The following is an 18,602-nucleotide window of genomic DNA, read 5'->3' on the forward strand; positions in this document are numbered from 1 at the left end:
GAACACTGAACAATCGGTGCAAACGTTTTTATTCTAAAATGAAACATTTGTACAAAAAACAAGTTTCGTTATTATAACCTTAACTATAACATAATTATCTAAACACTTCCTAAAAACTAAAACTAAAACCAGAGGTAATGGTAGCCTGACTATGTGAACCTGACGGGCGGGCAGAAGTTAAGTTCTGAATAAGGAAAATAAAGAGACAGAAGAACATTACAATGTTATGTTCATTTTAACACTCACTGCTCCGTTTTATTAATCAACCGTTTACCGTTTTTAATAAGCCCATGTTCAGTGTAACGAGCAAGCAGGCTACGTGCCTGACCACAGATTTGCGATGGAAACGCGAAAACGTGAACATCTTGAGTTCATGTTTCACAGCCAATGGGATAATGGAGAAATAGAGAAAACCACGGGTCCAAAACAAAACTCCTGCACACTCCTCTCCGTGTTAACGTGATTTACTAGCAGTCGCTAGTAAATCTTAGTAAAGCTACAGACAGAGTGTATCTTGACTAACTCCACTAACCTGTCGACTTCTCAGCTCTTTGTAGAGATCAGGGTGCTTGTCTGCTAAATGAGCGAAATATGATCAGAATTATGTTAAATAACACTGTAACATAGAAGCATAGAACTATTATTTAATTAAAATGATTTTTAAGAACAGCTAAACACAGTGCTGCAGGTCAAACGCGGAGGCGTTCACGAGAGAGAGACAGAGAGAGACACAGAGAGAGAGAGAGACACAGAGAAAGAGACACAGCGAGAGTGAGAGAGAGAGAGATTTGCGTGTTCTGATGTGAGCTACTCACAGGTAAAGGTTCTCTTTTATCTCCTCGTGCTCATATTCTAGTCCCATACATAATTCTGCAGCTCCCTCAGTGTTTTCTGTCGTATTTTGCGGCTAGCGCGTGCGCTTACAACTAACACCGCGGACCGCGAGGTGCCGCCGCCCTTGTGCCGAATCCGCTACTGAATCCGACTCCCGCTTCGCGGACAGAATCGGCACAACACCCCCCGCTGTACAACTGCGGGAGTGAAAACAGCTAGGGGTGGGAATCGTTTACTATCTCACGATTCGATTCGATTCCGATTTTGGGGGCCACGATTCGATTCAAAATCGATTTTTGATTCAAAACGATTTGAATTATAAAAATTTCTGCTTCTGGCTTATGAATCTTATTGAAAAAAAACCCTCCATAATATACACTGGTCCTGGAGCAGGTAATGTGTTACAAAAACAATAAAATGTGCAGGAATGTGGGTCCTCAGTGACAGAGGAATCACTGGGATATCACAATGACGTTAATGAACAATAAATAAATAATAAATAACACTGATTTATTACCAGGCTACTAGCGGTGGTGTGTAGGTGACGCTGCTGGGCTGATGTGATGATAGCAGTGGAGCGCTAAAGTTCAGGAGCAGCTGCTGATTAACTAGTTAATTTAAGGTCGTTGTATTTCTTCAGAAAGGGGGCAGGAGGTGGAGAAATTAATTCATATGGTCCATTCCTTAATTCCTCTGTGATGAGGAGCTGAAATTAGCTCTGATTAGCTTATTGTATTTTTCCGTTCCGCCTTAAATGCTGCAGCCCGCTGCCACCTGTAGCGTTATTTAAGGTGGAACTGGAAAGTTAGCTAGTTAGCTAGCTAACAGTTACTGAAACTAACTACTAGCGATCTTTTTTATGCTTGTTATGAAGCATTCTGCCATAAAACATTGAAACTACACGTTAATCTAATGTAATATAGTGCTTGTTCTGCCATCTTACCGGTGATTCTCAAACACCTACGCTCTGTGTGTGTCTGGAAGATCTCCGTTTGAAAGGACAAGCGCTATCCCCAGGGTTGCCAGGTCCAACAAAAATACCCAGCCCAAAATCAGTCTAAAACCCGCCCCTCAGAATCGATTTTGGGACATTTTAAATCGATTCTGAATCGTAGTAAATGAGAATCAAGATTCTTATGTGAATCGATTTTTTGGCACACCTCTAAAAACAGCGCTAATAAAGTAGTTTAGTTTCACTTTCAGTTTTCGTTATTTTATTTAAAAATAAAAATATAAATAAAAAACAGATGCCTACATCTCAGACTATTTTCCCACACTTCACTCCTCGCGCCCGTTTTGTCCACAAGTCGCGGACGAGAGACATCTGTTATTTTAGCCGTCGCCATTCTACACTCGCTGCTGCTCTGCTGGCTTGCGCGTGAATCGATTCATTTGTTCAGAACACTAAGTTTATCTGAATCCTGCCACACCGACTGCTGCGGTGTGAATCAGTGTTCTTATGAACTGAATCAAATCGCGCCTACTAATTTGACTCATTTGAAGCTAGTGACTGGGCTATATACAGTATCGAAAGCATCGAACGCTAAAGAACCGAATCGTTTGTGATGACGTAGTATCGAAAAAGAATCGAACCTTCGGTACACCGTGCAACTCTAGCGCCATCTACCCACCCAGTGAGAGCAAGGCCAATTGTGCCCTCTCAGTGCTCCGGCAGCTGATGGCAAGCTGCATAAACAGGGTTCGAACCAGTGATCTCCCTATCATAGTGGCAGCGCTTTAGTCTGCTGGACCACCCAGAGCATTTCTTTGTTTCTAAACATTAAGGACATCTAGTTCTTCTCACTGGCACTGTGAACCATTGTACATGGAATATGCAAATTTAAATACATTCCTTTCTGTTCTGTAGAAATGTTTGCATTGTGATAGAGTAGCCCTTTAATCCTGACCTTTCTTTTTTCTCTCACTAAAAAGCTCTGATATTAATAGGCGCATTTTTCCCCACATGTCCTCCCTCTGTATTAAAGCTCATCCTCCTTCTTTATCCGCTAACACCGACAGCGTTTTCTTTTTTTTGTTTTTTCTTCTCTTTTGTTTGCCCCTTTTTTTTCCTGTCTCCTTTTTCCATTTTCTCAAATCCATCATTTCTATTTTTCCACCAAGGACAACAGGAGCATTGCAATCGATTCCCTATTTTAAAAGAACAAACGGAGTGAGGGAGAGAGAGAAGGAGGAGTAGAAGTACGAGAGAAAGAAGGGTGCAGTGTGAAAGTGCACATAAAAAAAAAAGAAGCTCCCTAATTACGCCAATGGGGTTCTGCACTGGCAGGGCCGTGATTTCACCCTGAGCAAGAGCCGTCAAGAGCCCGCAGAAACCCATGCTGTGAGCCTCGGCTACCTAGAGTGCACTGCTGATTGGCTGGTGGCGAAGCCTTTGATCGTAGCCCTGCCAGCGCGAGTGCTGCCCACCAGGAGGGCACAGTAGTGCAGAGAGGGAAAAGGCTGCTAATTTTATTGACAGAAGCTGCTCGCTCGTTCTCTCCAAGGTATGTTCATTAAAGGCTGATTTATTCCACCCAGGGTGGAGGACTTTTAATTGATTGTAGATGAGAATGTCTCAGTTATTAGCTTGTTACTCTTGGGATTCTGTCCCGTTCTGTTCGTGTTGTTTGAACTACTGAGTCAGCCTTAATATTGTTCTGGGAATGACAGTGTTCAGTTCTTTGTCCTGTGTGTGTTTTTTTAAGTCTGGTTAAGCTTCTGTGTGTAACTCTCTGTGTTGTACCAGTATGTGATTATTAATGGCACATGCTGCGTTAATATTATCACTTGTATGGCTGTAAGATTAATATTTTTTCATTGTTCTCACAGTTTTCATGATAAAAAGACACGAAAGCTCTGAAATAACACTAAATAACATCTTCTCCTCCTCTTCCTCCTCCTCCTCTTTTCCTACTGCTCAGGAATGGAGAGAAGAAGCTATAGTAATTGGGGAATGGGGCAGCTGATCCCTTTCAGATAAATGTTGGCTAGTAATAAACTGACCCAATCACAATGCTCACTGAAAAGGCCTTCCTTTTAATTGTATTAATTACATTCAGCCCATTTTAAAGAAAATATTTCTTAAAGTTTCTGTAAGTGTTTTTTTTATGAAGTTGTATTATTTCTTTATGTAGACAATAAAAAATATATTAATAAATAAATAATAAATAAATTAATTAATTAATTAATTAACGTGTGCTTTGAGGGCATGCTCATAGAGATGTTACTCCAAGATCCCTAAAAGTCTACCTGGGTAGGATACTCTGGTGTATCCTCCACTGAAAGAAGCTTCAGAATAGATTTTAAGCGGCTTCTTAAGTCTCCTCCATTATTTGGACAGGTGGCAAGATGGCGTCAGTAAATCAGTTTCTGGGTCACGGAGGAGAGTAGGAGAATCAATAGGAAAAAGGAGTGACTTTTCTGGGTTTTTTTGGACACTGCCAGGGAACACACACAAAACTACATCCTATCCCAGGAAAAAAAGAGTTCTGCCAAACCAAGTGCCGAAAAAGCTTTTCAGGAGCTTAAACTAATTTAGTTATTCAGAACCTTAATCATGTTTCCTGTCAATATCGAGATATCCAACATAATTATTGCACATCAAATGTTTTGGTCCGTATCATACGCCCCCATTTATTTTTTCTAATTGAGTATCAGATTACTTTTTCTTAAAATGGCTTCTTTTTTACACAAGCTTTGAAATGTGCTTGATTCTTTTCTTCTACAGAAAGAAAATGCATGCAAAACATTGACCCTTGCGGTCTACAATGGCAATCAATCCTTTGAAAAGACTCTTTAGAAAACCCTGACAGTGGAGTTGGGCTTTCTTCGATTACTATGTCGTGGTCTGGGAGCCCACTCAGTCTGGTTGGGGGAAGCCGCTGAGGCATAGATTAATGAGGAGTTTTGCAATAACACCAAAAACACTTAAAATAAGAATGCTGGCTCTCTGTGGTCTGTAGACCAAATAATCCCAGCCTCAACCTTCATGTTCATTTAAGCATGGTTCAGCAAAGATTCTGGCAAAAAATGTATACAGGATGGTTTGTGTTAGAATGGGGAGAGAAGGGTGTGTGGGTAATTCAGTTGATGACCGACTCTACTAAAGTTTATTAGGAGCAGATTTCCGAAACATTAAAACACGAACAATGATCCACAGACCTAAACATTGATGAATTAGGTTACTCGAATGATGTCTGAATGACTTTCCTCTTATCCAATTTAAATTTACATGGTTTAAGAATATAAAATACTTCCTAAACAAGTAATCCTTTTTATATTAAGCTTATAGTCTAAGACAAAAAACAGCAAAATGACTATGCACTGCACAATCATTAAACCTAAATAGGCCAACAACAATAACATAATTTACAATTACTTTCCACTACTCTAATGCAATTAACAAGGTTTAGGAATTTAAAACACTTTTTGAACAAACGGTACATTTTAATATTTAGCATATAGCCTCAGTACAAAAACGCACAATAAAACAGCAATACGGTTATACACTGCACAATTGTTAAACCAAAATTGACCAAGATTAATAAGAAAATGTACAAATATTTTGGTCTACTTTTGTCTAATATAATTAACAATGTTTAAGAATATTATATACTTTCTGAACAATTTATTGTTTTTGTATTTTAAACGTATATCCTAAGTGCAAAAAAACACCACAGCCATCAGGCTATGCACTGCATTAAACCAAAAAAGACCAACTACAATAACAGTAGTACATGGCAAAAAATTCTAGAAAACATTGAATCATTTTTTTATATAAAATAAAAAGCATTAAATACCAGACACCTACGTCACAGACCATTTTCTTAAGCCCTAGTAAAGTAGTGGGAAATCTCGGTCTGACTGGCTCAAATTTCGGGTCATTTGGTCGGGCTAGAGCAGAGGACCTAAACTCTACTGGGAAGCCTAGTGGAGAGAGTGAGGGACTTCTGGCCTATCCAAATTGAGTTTGGCCAATTGTGGTTGCTGCAGCATCACCAGTGACCTCTAACTTATTCTGATCAGCTCTACTCTATTGGCTTATTCAATTTTACTTATTTAATGTATATTTGTTTATCTCTCAGTATCTATATCTGTCTCTGTCTGTTTAAAGCTATAGCTAAAATGGGTTCAGGCGTTTTATAGCATCATCTAATGCAACTGATTATAAAATATTCAAACAAATCATGTTTTTTCTTTGCAGAAGCGATTAAGAGAGACCCACCACTGGCAGCTCCAGCTGTGCAGCGTAATTCAGAGACATGATCAAACAGACAGAACATGAGTGAATGTTAAAACAAGCACAGTAGTGGTAGCAAATATATTAACATTAATGTCATAGTGTGATTTTCAACAACACTGAAAATATACATTAAAATGCAAATATTGTGGCCCCGCTGATTTAAAATTTCTATTGCTGTGGATAGCTAATCAAAAATCTTTTGATTTCCAAAAGACATAAAATTGAAGAAGTGTTACTTTAATTTAAGTAAAAAACAAACAATTAATAGTTTTTACTGCAATATTTTATTACCATCTAAATCAAAAGTTAGGACACCCAGCATGATCAAGTAACACAGCCTGAAGGTGTTTTTTTTTAAGCAGATAAGAGTCTGTTTGGTGGATTTTCAGTCTTTTTTTTTTTTCTCTCCTAAAGGCCTCTACCCTGCTCTTTTAAGATATATCTACAGACTGTGAGTGCCCTGGACAAATGTTTAGCTTGTGCCTTATGGACAGTCTATTTAGAATCATTAAGATCTGGCAGATGCTTAAAGTCAAGGATATAGGATATTTTTGTTATGGAATCTGAAGTCTTCTTTCTTACTTAGTTCTTGTTTTTAGTTAGTTCGCTGCAGGGTTTTGTAGATGTTACTAATCAAAACTTCTTAAGCTGATTTTAGTGGTTAGGACAAATGTTCATATGTGATTTTCTTTTAATGGTTTAAAGAAGATTATATTTGTACATGTGTACAAATATACGGTACAGTAAAACAGTGCATCACCTCTCCAGAGTCAGACAGTCTTTCAGGGGTTTGCTTTGACGTTCTAGAATTTCAAAATTTCTAAAGGTTTGGTTACTTTCTTGATGTGGACCCCAATTGGATTCCCATTGTTCCTGCTTTTAAATTTCTGAATTACAGAATGTTACAGACTGAGAAAATGGTTACAGCATAGTATAGGTACGTTCTGCTTTGTGGTCATCAGTTTATTAGATGCATAGAAAAGCCCATGGTCGAGTTGAATATTGGACCCAGGTTTGAGAAATATAGCAATAAAGCTTTGATATTTCCTCCAAGTCTGAGAAATTTGTAAAGAAGAGCTGAACAGTTTGGCTTAAATATTTAACTCAAAGTTGTACAAACAAAAAAAATCTTCCTTTCAAATGAATGTGTAAATGCTTATAAAACAATTTGTCATTTATATATACATTACCTATAAGTTAGTCACCATTAGGGTCACCATCAGTTTAAATATAGGTTGCATGAACTACTGATGATTTTATTTTTGGAAAGCTTACCAGCATGCGTTTGCAGTAAGGAGAGAGGATTGCCACAGATCTGGTTCCTAACAGTTTGTCGTGTCACACAGTTTTTGGCACGTTTGGCATAACAGCTGTCCTCTCTGCAGTGCTGCACGTTAGGGGCAGGGCCTCATTCTCCTCATTCTGCCTTGTGCTAGAATATTAAAGGAAAGCCTGAGCCCTTTCTGCTTCATGTGTCGGCAAAATGGAACAGGTGCTGGCACTCCATGTAAACATCTGCCATCAAAATAGGCAGTGCGGTGAGTGTGAGTGTATGTGTACTCGGTTCCTCCTAGGGTTAGTTTTCTGGAGAACTGTCAGTAGTTCAGACTGCTGTGATGGTGTTCCCACTGAGCAATCACTTCTGTTCACACTTCTCTGAAAGTTTGTGTGTTCATTAAAGAGGTCACCTTTAAAAAGAAAAAAAAGTTAAACATTGACCCGCTCCGTTCCCAAATGAAGGCTTCCTTCCTCTCCTGGTTGTTTGGATTGCGATGAAGTTATTGAAAACATTTTTTTTAAATATGTCTTTCTGATGGAAGAGGGTCCTCACTGGTCTGTTTTGTACCACTGAGATCTGATCTTGCGTCAGAGAGAGCGAGAGTGTTGAATCTTTACCTGCTTGTTTGACTGTTACCCACTTCCTGGCTTCCTTAAGGACTGTAGACTACTGGGAGATAAAAAACAAGCAAAGGAGAAAAATCTTAAAAAATGTGAAGAAAAATGTCAACTGATCTGATCTGGACAGGGTTTTTATAAAGCAGCGAAATGCAGTGTGGATTATTGTTTAGTAGTAATTATTGATCTAGCAGGCAGCTATGGTTGTTGTGCACTTGATTGTGCACTGTTGATATTATGTAGTTTAGGGGTATACTTGAAATAACAGTATTCTTGGGAATAAAAAAAAACACTGCTGCAACAACATACAGCTCTGGAAAAATAAGAGACCGCTTAAAATGCGAGTTTCTTGGATTTGGCCAAATGGAAAAACCTCTGGAATATAATCAAGAGGAAGTTGGATGATTACAAGCCACCAAAGCAAGCTGAACTGCTTGAATATTTGCACCAGGAGTGGCATAAAGTTATCCAAAAGTAGTGTGTAAGACTGGTGAAGGAGAACATGGCAAGATGCATGAAAACTAGAACTATTCCACCAGAATTATTCCACCAAATAATAATATTGTATGATGAACAGGGATTTGTTTGAAGTCATGACCTGTATGCTTGGCATTATATAGTGTAATATATTTAATGCATGTTGCTCTTAGTTTTAATTGCAACTCCTGTGTTTAGTACCAGCATAACTTAGTATTCAAAATTACAGTTAAGAGCATGCTGTGATATTTGGATTTCATTATACCTGAGAAGTTTTATAAGCCTTTCCTGTGGCCGTATATGCATCCTGTAAACTTCAGAGTAGTGTGCTTTGATATAGTAAAGAATATGCCTATTGCTATCCAGGCTGTGCTGGACTTTATAGAGAGAATTAATTCAATATATCCGGCCGTAACTGTAAAATGAAACTGCATTTGTAAGAATTACTTCTCCTTTGTGGCTGAGCAGAAACCAAGGTCAAGTTTGCCATTTTATGTGTACTGTCCTTTTACATGCATTTTTATGTGTACTCTCCTTTCTCACATATAAATTTGCTGATCTGCACACCTTCTTTCTCTTGCCTGCCTTAACACCCCTTTCCTCCTTTCTTTTTTCTCCAACATAAAACATATAACTTAAAATAGGGATGCACCAAATATTCAGCAACCAAAAATATTTGGCTGAAAATGGGGAAAAAGCATTTTTGTTGTTTGAAGTAGAAGTGAAAAGACTTAAAACAAGGACGTTTTTTAAGGTCCGGTTACAATGTCCTACTCTAATTTTAGAATAGATTGCAGCAGTGGCAGTTTACTGGATTCCAAAACACAAAATAAAGCCAAAAAGATGCCAGAGTTGGCTACAAACAGACGTGAGGACTCCCTTTAGACACGCAGGAACTTTGGTCTGTCATCAACCTGGCAAGTAATCCAGCCTGGAAAAACGTTTAGCATCATCAGCCAGCTCATACACTGTATGGCCCAGATGAGGCCCACAGCATTTATTCTTACTTGTTTTAACCCAGCTGTTAGCAACCGAGGCTAACCTGTTCCAGCCCAGCTCAGGCCTGCTGCTGTATGTCTAATTTTGTATAATATGTGTAATTAATAGAACTGTATTATCAGTAAAAACACTGTATTCTACCATATTTGTCACACTATGAGGCGCATTTAAAATACTTTAATTTTCCCAAAAATAGTCATGTCTCCTTATAATCTGGTGCACCGTATGTATGAATTTTACTGGTCAGGTTGTAAGGAGTGCAGCATTATAAAGGAGTTTCAGTTTAATTCTCCAGCAGTATTAGCATTAGTGGCTAAGTGTAGCTATTTGGCCGTTCAGAGGCGAGTATAAACAGCCTGAGGTCTGCTGCTGTCTAGCACTGCTGGAGCAGTATTAGCATTACCCGCTAGAAGCTAGCTATTCGGCCGTTCAGAGGCGAGTATTATTGGCCTGTAGTCTGCTGCTAACCCCCGCCTAGCACTGCTGGAGCAGTTTTAGCATTTCCTGCTAAGCGTTAGCTATTCGGCCGTTCAGAGGCGAGTATTATCGGCCTGTGGTCTGCTGCTGACCCCGGCTAGCACTGCTGGGGCAGTATTAGCATTACCCGCTAGAAGCTAGCTATTCGGCCGTTCAGAGGCGAGTATTATTGGCCTGTAGTCTGCTGCTAACCCCCGCCTAGCACTGCTGGAGCAGTTTTAGCATTTCCTGCTAAGCGTTAGCTATTCGGCCGTTCAGAGGCGAGTTTTATTGGCCTGTAGTCTGCTGTTAACCCCTGGCTAGCACTGCTGGAGCAGTGTAGGCATTACCCACTAAGCGCTAGCTATTATACACAGGTGAGTATTATCAGCCTGTAGTCTGCTGCTAACTCACCAATGATCTCATTGCCAACTGCCACCAAATCTTCACAGCAATGTTCCAATTTTTATCATAAGGCCTTTGCCAAAGAGTAGAGACTGTGTGAATGTGTGATGTAACAATCAGTTTGATTTTGCTCTTGCTTTGTAAGCATGCAGTATTTATAGGTGGTGAACCAAACAAACGTGCCTTTTGAAGTGGAGACTGAGTGCAGGGCTGCTTCATGCTGGGGTAGAGGAGGCTGCATGAGGAGAACTTGACACATCACCTGCTATGCTCTTTACACTGAGAAACCTGTTCAGTTGAGGAACAGTAAAGAAGAAAGTAAATAAAATAAAAAAAAATAAATAAATGCACTCAGTCCCTGTAAAGTGTGATGCGGGAGGGGAACACGCTGACAGGTTTCCCCAGGCATTTCAGTCCGCTCCACTTTTTTGTAATGATGATGATGGTGGGTGTTTTTTCCTGAAGTCCTGAAATGATGGTGTGTGTTTGTTGGCAGCTTGAATGCATTATTATGCAGGGTTACTTTAGTCCTCTGAGTGGAGTTTAAAAGGATTTAACCATGACACTGTGAAAAAGGGTTATGTAAGAGAGCCTGTGTGTCAGAATAACTGGCTCATTTTTATGAATATGAACCCCCTGGTTTTACAAACGCACTCAACCATTGAAATCTTAAGCTATTTTTAGACGGCAGGCAAATCAGGATAGTTTTTTAAATCGTTGGATCTTTTGAGATGACTGTTCACACTGTTATTTAATCTAAGTGATTAGATTAGATTAGTGTATGATAAACATATAAGAGGATAAGCAGGATCCACATATTTCTGTTATTCTGGATTTGATGATGTTAATTGTTGTGTTGTGAGGGACGCCGCAAAATAAACATTAAAATGTGATTTTAAGCAGCCAGAGTATCCAGACTGAGACGCATCAGTACAAACTTTAAAATGTGGTTTAGATCTGAATTGTTTCTGGCTGTTCAGATTATTAAACAGTTGGATGCAGAAAAGCTTGTCTCTCTAATTTCTATAAACGTGTGTTTGTGTGTGTGTGCAGGTGAAATGTATCTTCAGTCGCTCATATGGAGAGGTGGTGTGTCTACAAACACCAGGGGAGGAGGACCGCAGAAAGTTTTTCACTGACCTCATACTGGTGCAGGCAGCCAGGCCGCCACCCCGCCGGAGGAAAAAAGGTAAGAGAGAATGTTGTAAACTGATATTTGTGTATGCGTACAAACAGATAAAGAGTGTACATATATATGTAGTTTCAGGTCTTTTAGGGCATTTTCGTATCAGCACTATTTGGTCCAGTTAAAATGGACTCTGGTTCGTTTGTACTCCTAGTGTAGTTTGATGGAGCAGGTGTGAAAACAGTTATCTCACTCTGGTGCGGATCAAAACAACCAAATCGAGACCTGCTGAAGGAAATGGTCTTGGTCTGGTCCCAAACAAACTCTGGAGCGGTACTCTTGTGGTGAGAACGTGATTCAGTCTCGATCCAGCCCAGCTATAAAATATACTTCTTTTATTTAACCTACTGATAAGGTGCAGTTTAATCTAAAATATTAGCCAGATAACACTAATTACCACAGCTGTGAACAAACGCTGTCTCTGTTCCATGCTGTTTACACACATAGTCTGTGCTGCATTCACTACTCACAGCTGCAGGACTTTGTTTAATACTTGTACATACTAAATACTAAATAATTCCAGGAGTTCCATCCATTCCAATCCATAATTGCTGGTCAGGTGTCAATTATTATAGAAAATCAGGCAAAAAATATTCAGGCCAGCATGAGTCTGTACTACTCTGTAACAGTCGGTTTAAAAGTAGTTGTATTATACCACAATACGACAAGTGGCTTAACATAACTATGTTGAACACATAGAGAACCCTGCATTGAATTCATCACCACCGGCTGCTGTACTGATCTGTTCTAATGTATATAATGAACTTTACTCTGCTTACACCTACATGTATATGGGGTTGGATTATTTGGACAATAAATGGCCACGAAAATAGATATCGTGCCAGGCCTAGTTTGGCCTTCTCCATATATAAGTGTAATACTCAAGGCAAATGAGCTGACCAGGTGTGAACAGAGTTATTGTCATTTTGATTATTCAAATGTTTGTAATCTGTTCATTGCAATATTTGTCCTTATTAATAAGTTTTAGCAAATCAGTTGTGCTTCAATGACGAAGGGTGGATTTTACAAGCTCTAACTTTTGATAGCAAATTGTAATAAAGCTATTATTAAAATAAGAAAATTCCAGACAAATAAAAACTAATGCTGGCTTTTAATGGTGTTTAGAGTGCTGTGTTACTGATCACATTATTTTAGGAGATCTGCTAGGCTTTTACTGTTGGAGATTTAAACAAGGGCTTTGACTTTGTTTGATTGGAAATGTGAAGAAAAGAAGGATTTAGTTGCACAGCCCATGTATAAATAAAGTATAAATAATATAGAAAAGCACTTTGTATGGGATGATGTGGCTCAGTGTTTAGAGTGCTGAGTTATCGATCACATGGTTGAGGTTTATTTCATGGCTGACCTCACTCACTAGCTTACCTTAAACTGAGATTTTCTAATAAGACAGTTACACTGTACTGTACAAGTATAAAGAGAATCAATCTTAACTTAAAAAAAAAACATATACATACATACATATATATATATATATATATATATATATATATATATATATATATATATATATATATATATATATACACATACATATATATGTATGTGTATATATATATGTATATATATCTCACATATATAAATGTCTCTTCATATTCTCTGTAAATTCATATATCAAGTTTTTGTCCTATCGCCCAGCCCTAGTTGCAATTATTATTATTATTTTTTTTGTAAAGCAGTAAAAAATTATTATTTTTATATTTATTTTTATATTTATTTATTTATTAATATTTATTTTTTGTTTTAGTAGCAGTGTCCTCTTTGCCATATCCTAAGCTTTAATGATTCACTCAGAGTTACTGACGTTTTACATTACTGTATATATTCCTTTTCTCTGTTCGGGCTCATAGTGCTTTAGTGTTCTAGGGGATCTCCCGGTTCCTCCTGCTCCGTCAGTGGTGGGTGTGTGTGCAGTTGGGATGACTGTGGGGTGATTCGATTTACTGCCAGGCTGACCAATGTTTAAAAGGATTTCAGACACCACACACTGTCCCTCCAGCTGCTAAGCATGCCCTGAGCGAGGGAGTGGAGCTAGTAATGACCGTGAAGGTTTCTGTGTGTGCTTGTGTCTGTGTGAGAGAGAGATAGACAGACGGAGTAGATGATATAGTAGAGTATGATTGGGTATGGGAAGGGGGGATACAGCTGTCAGCACAGTTTTTCTGTATTTGTAGAGGGACAGTGTGGGTGCAGTAGTGATGATTAGTTTGAAGGTCATTTTTCATATAGAAGTGCTGTTGCACCTCAGACTGGGAGGATAACTGGTTTTGAGAAGGTAGTTGATTGGTGAGATGGGTACCAGTACTGGGCCAATATCAGTAGAAAATGCAGGATCGGTTCCTGGAAAAATAATGAAAACAATTCACTTGTGTAACAAACCTTGGGTTATACTGTATTTTTCTTTTTTTCTTTTTTCTTTTTGGCTCGTGTTTTTAAAGTTTGTGTGATAACCTATTTTCAGATCTTACCCTCCATTCACACTGACAGTCACTTGTAGGTGTGTTTGAGGCTGTTCGCGCTGTTGGGTGGGTATGTATCGGCATGGATAATTAGCATACTAGTAAGCTACCTATTGTGCTATCCATTACTTTCTTCCAAGCTTTATTTTGCTCCAAAGTTCCCCTGTATTTGTGCAAAAATGCATCTTATAAAATAAAAAAGAACAAAATCAGCAGCTATAGTCCTCTCTGCTGGAATCAAAAGCAGAAGTTTTAGGACCCTGGACCCCTATGTCTGTGATTGGCCCAAAGAATTTGTTCTGTCAGTTGGTGTAGATTGTTGCTTCACTGTGACATAATTTATTTGTGTAAAATTAAGGAAATTAAAGTTAAGTAAAGGGATTCATTTAAAACCAACTCATTAAACGATCCACTACTCATTGACCTAGAATTGTATGATTTTGCAATGTGGAAAACATGAAAAGAATGAACATCAACATGCTTTGTGGACGTACGTCACAGTTAGGATAAGTTGTGGTCTTTATGCATCCGCCTCTTTTTGGGACACACATGAACTATGGATTAATCACTAAAGTTTAACCATAACATGTGAAGTCAGCATTTTGTCCTAGTGTCCCATATTTTTTCACCTAAAGCAGCTTTGAAATTTTTATATTCCTTAAATTGTGTCATGTTGATTACGTTTCTTACTTTCATAAATAATTATCAGATTTTTACTGTACAGAGTTTTGGCACTGGCATTCCAGAATCCATTAGACAGGAACTGGTATTGTGTTGAAAGGCTTTTGCAATGTTCCATAAAGGCTAAAGGATGCTGCACTGACCTGTGTGTAACAGGTGTGTGTGGCCCCTGCACATGTAAGTGTGGATGTGATTCTGTGCATGGTAATGCCTTCTATGAAGTATTCCCAGTACACATGGGACACTGTAGTGATTGGTCTGTAAGTTTACTGCGCTGCAAAGCAAGTAAACCATAAAGACAATAAACGTTCCGCCGTTTAAAATGAACACTGTCAGAATTAAATTCTTCTCAGTAGTTTATTGGTTTGGGTCCGGATTGGACACCGTCTGGGTCCGGACCTGGACCGCGGTCCGCCTATTAGTGACCTCTGCTCTAGGGTAAAGAAAGAGTGAAAGTAGCTCAGCAAAGTGATGATGCAGTCTTTTAAGTGATTTTAATTTGTCAGGTAGTTGCAGAAATGAACTGAGACACATCTCACATTGCTGTTATTTGTATTTAGTCTCCCTAGTCATTTCTGTATCTGCTCCTTAATGCACTTAATGCAATGTTAGATTTGGGACTATAAGCAGTCATTATTATTACTGTAATACCGTAATAAAAGCATTTTGTTATGTAGACCCTGTAGGCCTCCTTTGTAAGTGCATTGAAGATTGATTTTATATATTAAATAAAAATTGGGTGATTCATGTTAAATTGTATGCTTTCAGAAACCCTCTTGAAACCTACTGCCTTTTCACATTTAACAAAAATGAGTATGCTGTCGTCGTAGTCTAAGAATGTCACGGTTATTGTTAAGTGATAATGATATTTTGTCAGGTTATTCTCGAAGTGTTTTTTCAGGCAGAACACACAGCACAACTTTAATTTTGACGTCTCTCTTTTAAGAATTCTTTCCATGCAATCCATTACTATGTTCGAGGGTTCTCCCTCAGTAGGGGGCAGGATGGCAAAGATGGGCTTTCAAATGGTAATGCAGGCATGAAAGCCCATTGATGCAAGACAGGGAGTCTTCCTTGGAGCTGCTCAGAGGTCTCTCTGAATATAACAGCTGCCCTACTTCCATCAGCTGGAGTACAGCCGAGGTTAGAAAGACAAGCGTGTTCAGACGCTCACCATTAGTCATAATTACACTCACTGTTAGCATGGCTGTTTTCTGGCTCTTGCCTCAAAGCAAATTGCCGATGCTGAGACTGGGGCACAGGCTTCTGAGCAGGCGCTCTGCCGAGAACGTACTGCCGGCTGCTTCCCCCGGCTGCATGAAAGCGGCGCAAAGTCGAGCGTCAGCATATTCTTTCCCTCGTGTTCAGTAATGTGTTGACTTGTGCTGATGCTTTATACCCACAGACCTGGAACATTTGAAATTGGCCTCAGGTTCGTATTTTGTAATCCTCAGCGAGCATAAAAATTGGAGCATAGGTCTCAGTCAGTTCAGAAGCCGAGCCTATGTAAAAATCCAAAATTCTTCAAAGTGCTCCTAATGCAGTCATCTTTACCTCCCTCTTGACTAGCAGTTGTTGTTAGACCTGTTAGTGGGGGCCTGCTGTGGACCAGTTGTTGCCCCACTGGCAAAAAAAAAAAAAATAGATAACCTGTTTGAATATGTAACTTCTGAGGTTTGCAGTTAATTGCATCAGCAAGTGCAATTTCAATCAAGTGAATACACACACTATGATTCTGAGAGGCTGTAAGATTGGCCTTTAACCAGTTTCTTGAAACCAACTTACTTGCATCCTTATTCAAGTTATTAAAATACTTTTTACAAATCTAATATAATGCTACACACATATACATACACGCCACAAGTTACCAGTTATACATCGTTTATCATATTGTATTGTTGTATATCGCCATTTCTCATAAGCATATCTAGATCAAAACACACGTTTTTCTGTAAACACAAAAAAAAAACATAAGACAGAAAATAGTTTACATTTGATAATTTTAACAGCCACAAATTGTACTAGCGTTGTGGATGAGCTGTTTTGCTGACTAAAATGTAGAATAAAACAATCAATAAAACTCACTAATGAGACTAAATGACTATGCAATATGTATAGCCTGTAGCCTCTATTAGTAAGCAGTAAACTTATATTTCAGTAAAATATTATAGTAAAAATCTTACCACTTACTGATTGGCGACAAGCCCTACTAACTGTGGAAATCAGTTCAGTGAAGGTAGCTGCCATTTTGGAAAGCTATTAAAATGGCTTAATTTCCGTTTTATTTTAACTTGGTTATAATACATTAGCTTATCCTAAAGGAGTAATATCAAATGATCTGATTGACTGAGGGTGCAGTAGCTTTTTAACACAGGTGACCATACGGCATCATGAGGAGATGATTCAGGCAAAAAAAAATCTAAAATAGCTTTGACGTTTATTTTAGGGAGGTGATGATATACTTTTTTTTTTTTAGTCATATTGTCCAAACTTATTGCTAGCTGTGCTGATTTGTGTTTTTTTTGAAGCTAGTTCCACTGATTGAAAAAAAAAAAAGCAAGTAGTTGTGGATTCTTAAAAAAAAATCAATATCTATCCCATACTTAGTCCAGTAAGATATATATGTGTTACATGTTAATCCTTTACTTTAAACACTTTACTATTACGATTTTATGTCATTAAACATGGCCAATTGAGTTTCACTCAAATTATTATATTTTGATATATATTTATCTTTAGCTAAGTAAGATTTTGACACAGACTTGATACTTTAACCTTAGATCAGTATAAAACAGTCAGTAAACTTTACATCCTGCCTGTAGACTAGGATTGCTTGTTTGTTGCTTTTTGCAGCAGAATTGCCCTCAAGACTAATCTTGAAATAAGCCATGCCATTTTGTATGGGACATGCTGTTCTTGTATGTGGTGTTTCTTCTAATAACCCGGTCCTTATAACATCAATGAAGTAAAGATAAATAATGTGTGTAACTCTGTGTAACTCTGTGTGTGTGTGTGTGTGTGTGTGTGTGTGTGTGTGTGTGTATATATGTGTGTCTCCCCCCAGTGTGTGATTATGAGGTGCTGCCCCTGGCGGAGGACCCCGGTCCTCGGCAGTTGTCTCCAGTGGAGCAGAGGCGACTTGAGGAGCAGGAGGAAAATACCCTGCGTGAGCTCCGACTCTTTCTCAGGGACGTCACCAAGCGGCTGGCCACGGACAAGCGCTTCCAGATTTTCAGCAAGCCTGTGGATATTGAGGAGGTGTGCTTATTAAGCTGCATCTGGCCCTCTGTCAGTGCGAGTTATTGGTGCCCAAGGTGCCCAGTGCTCTACGCTACAGCACGTAGGAAAGCTGTGCTAGCCACAGGCTAAAAAAATAGTGTGATTATCACTGTTTTATCACAGGCAGACAGCATAGTTGCTTAAATAAACATATTTAAGAGTACATCTAAAAGCACTTGCAAAATCAAATGTACAACATTATTGTAATATACAAACACATTGATTACACAGCAAATCTTTCTTTTGCCTTTGCCTCAAACATTTGAAACTATATTAACATAACGTTTTGAAGAAATACACTGCTGTAGAACATTTAGAAGTTTTTAACCTTTGTTTTAAACATTTTGAACATGTGACTTTTTTCAGGTATCAGATTATCTTGAGGTGATCAGAGAGCCCATGGACTTGTCCACTATCATGACGAAGATTGACACTTACAAATACATAACTGCCAAGGATTTTCTGAAGGACCTTGACCTCATCTGCAGTAATGCACTGGAGTACAATCCAGACAAGGATCCGGGAGGTAAGAGAACTGCAGTGCATTAGTTACATGTTGTGCTAGAAAGATGAGCATTTTTTTAACATTATAATTTAGGACCGGGATGGTTTCTGGCTGCACCACAGTTTAATTCTAAAAAAAAAAAAATAATAATAAAAAAAAAATAGA

The 18,602-nt window shown here is 38.6% G+C and overlaps 1 protein-coding gene across 2 annotated transcripts in view; it reads left to right on the forward strand.

Annotated features, from left to right (window-relative positions):
• Positions 1 to 18,602, forward strand: part of atad2b (ATPase family AAA domain containing 2B) — a 112,899-nt gene that overhangs the window by 29,599 nt on the left and 64,698 nt on the right. For both annotated transcript variants that reach the window (XM_022686643.2, XM_022686646.2), the window contains exons 20-22: positions 11,363 to 11,498; positions 17,718 to 17,911; positions 18,299 to 18,458. In XM_022686643.2, the coding sequence (XP_022542364.2) occupies positions 11,363 to 11,498; positions 17,718 to 17,911; positions 18,299 to 18,458 (490 nt within the window). The remainder of the gene's footprint in view (positions 1 to 11,362; positions 11,499 to 17,717; positions 17,912 to 18,298; positions 18,459 to 18,602) is intronic.

Source organism: Astyanax mexicanus, chromosome 1 (genome assembly GCF_023375975.1).
Source record: "Astyanax mexicanus isolate ESR-SI-001 chromosome 1, AstMex3_surface, whole genome shotgun sequence".
NCBI lineage: Eukaryota > Metazoa > Chordata > Actinopteri > Characiformes > Acestrorhamphidae > Astyanax > Astyanax mexicanus.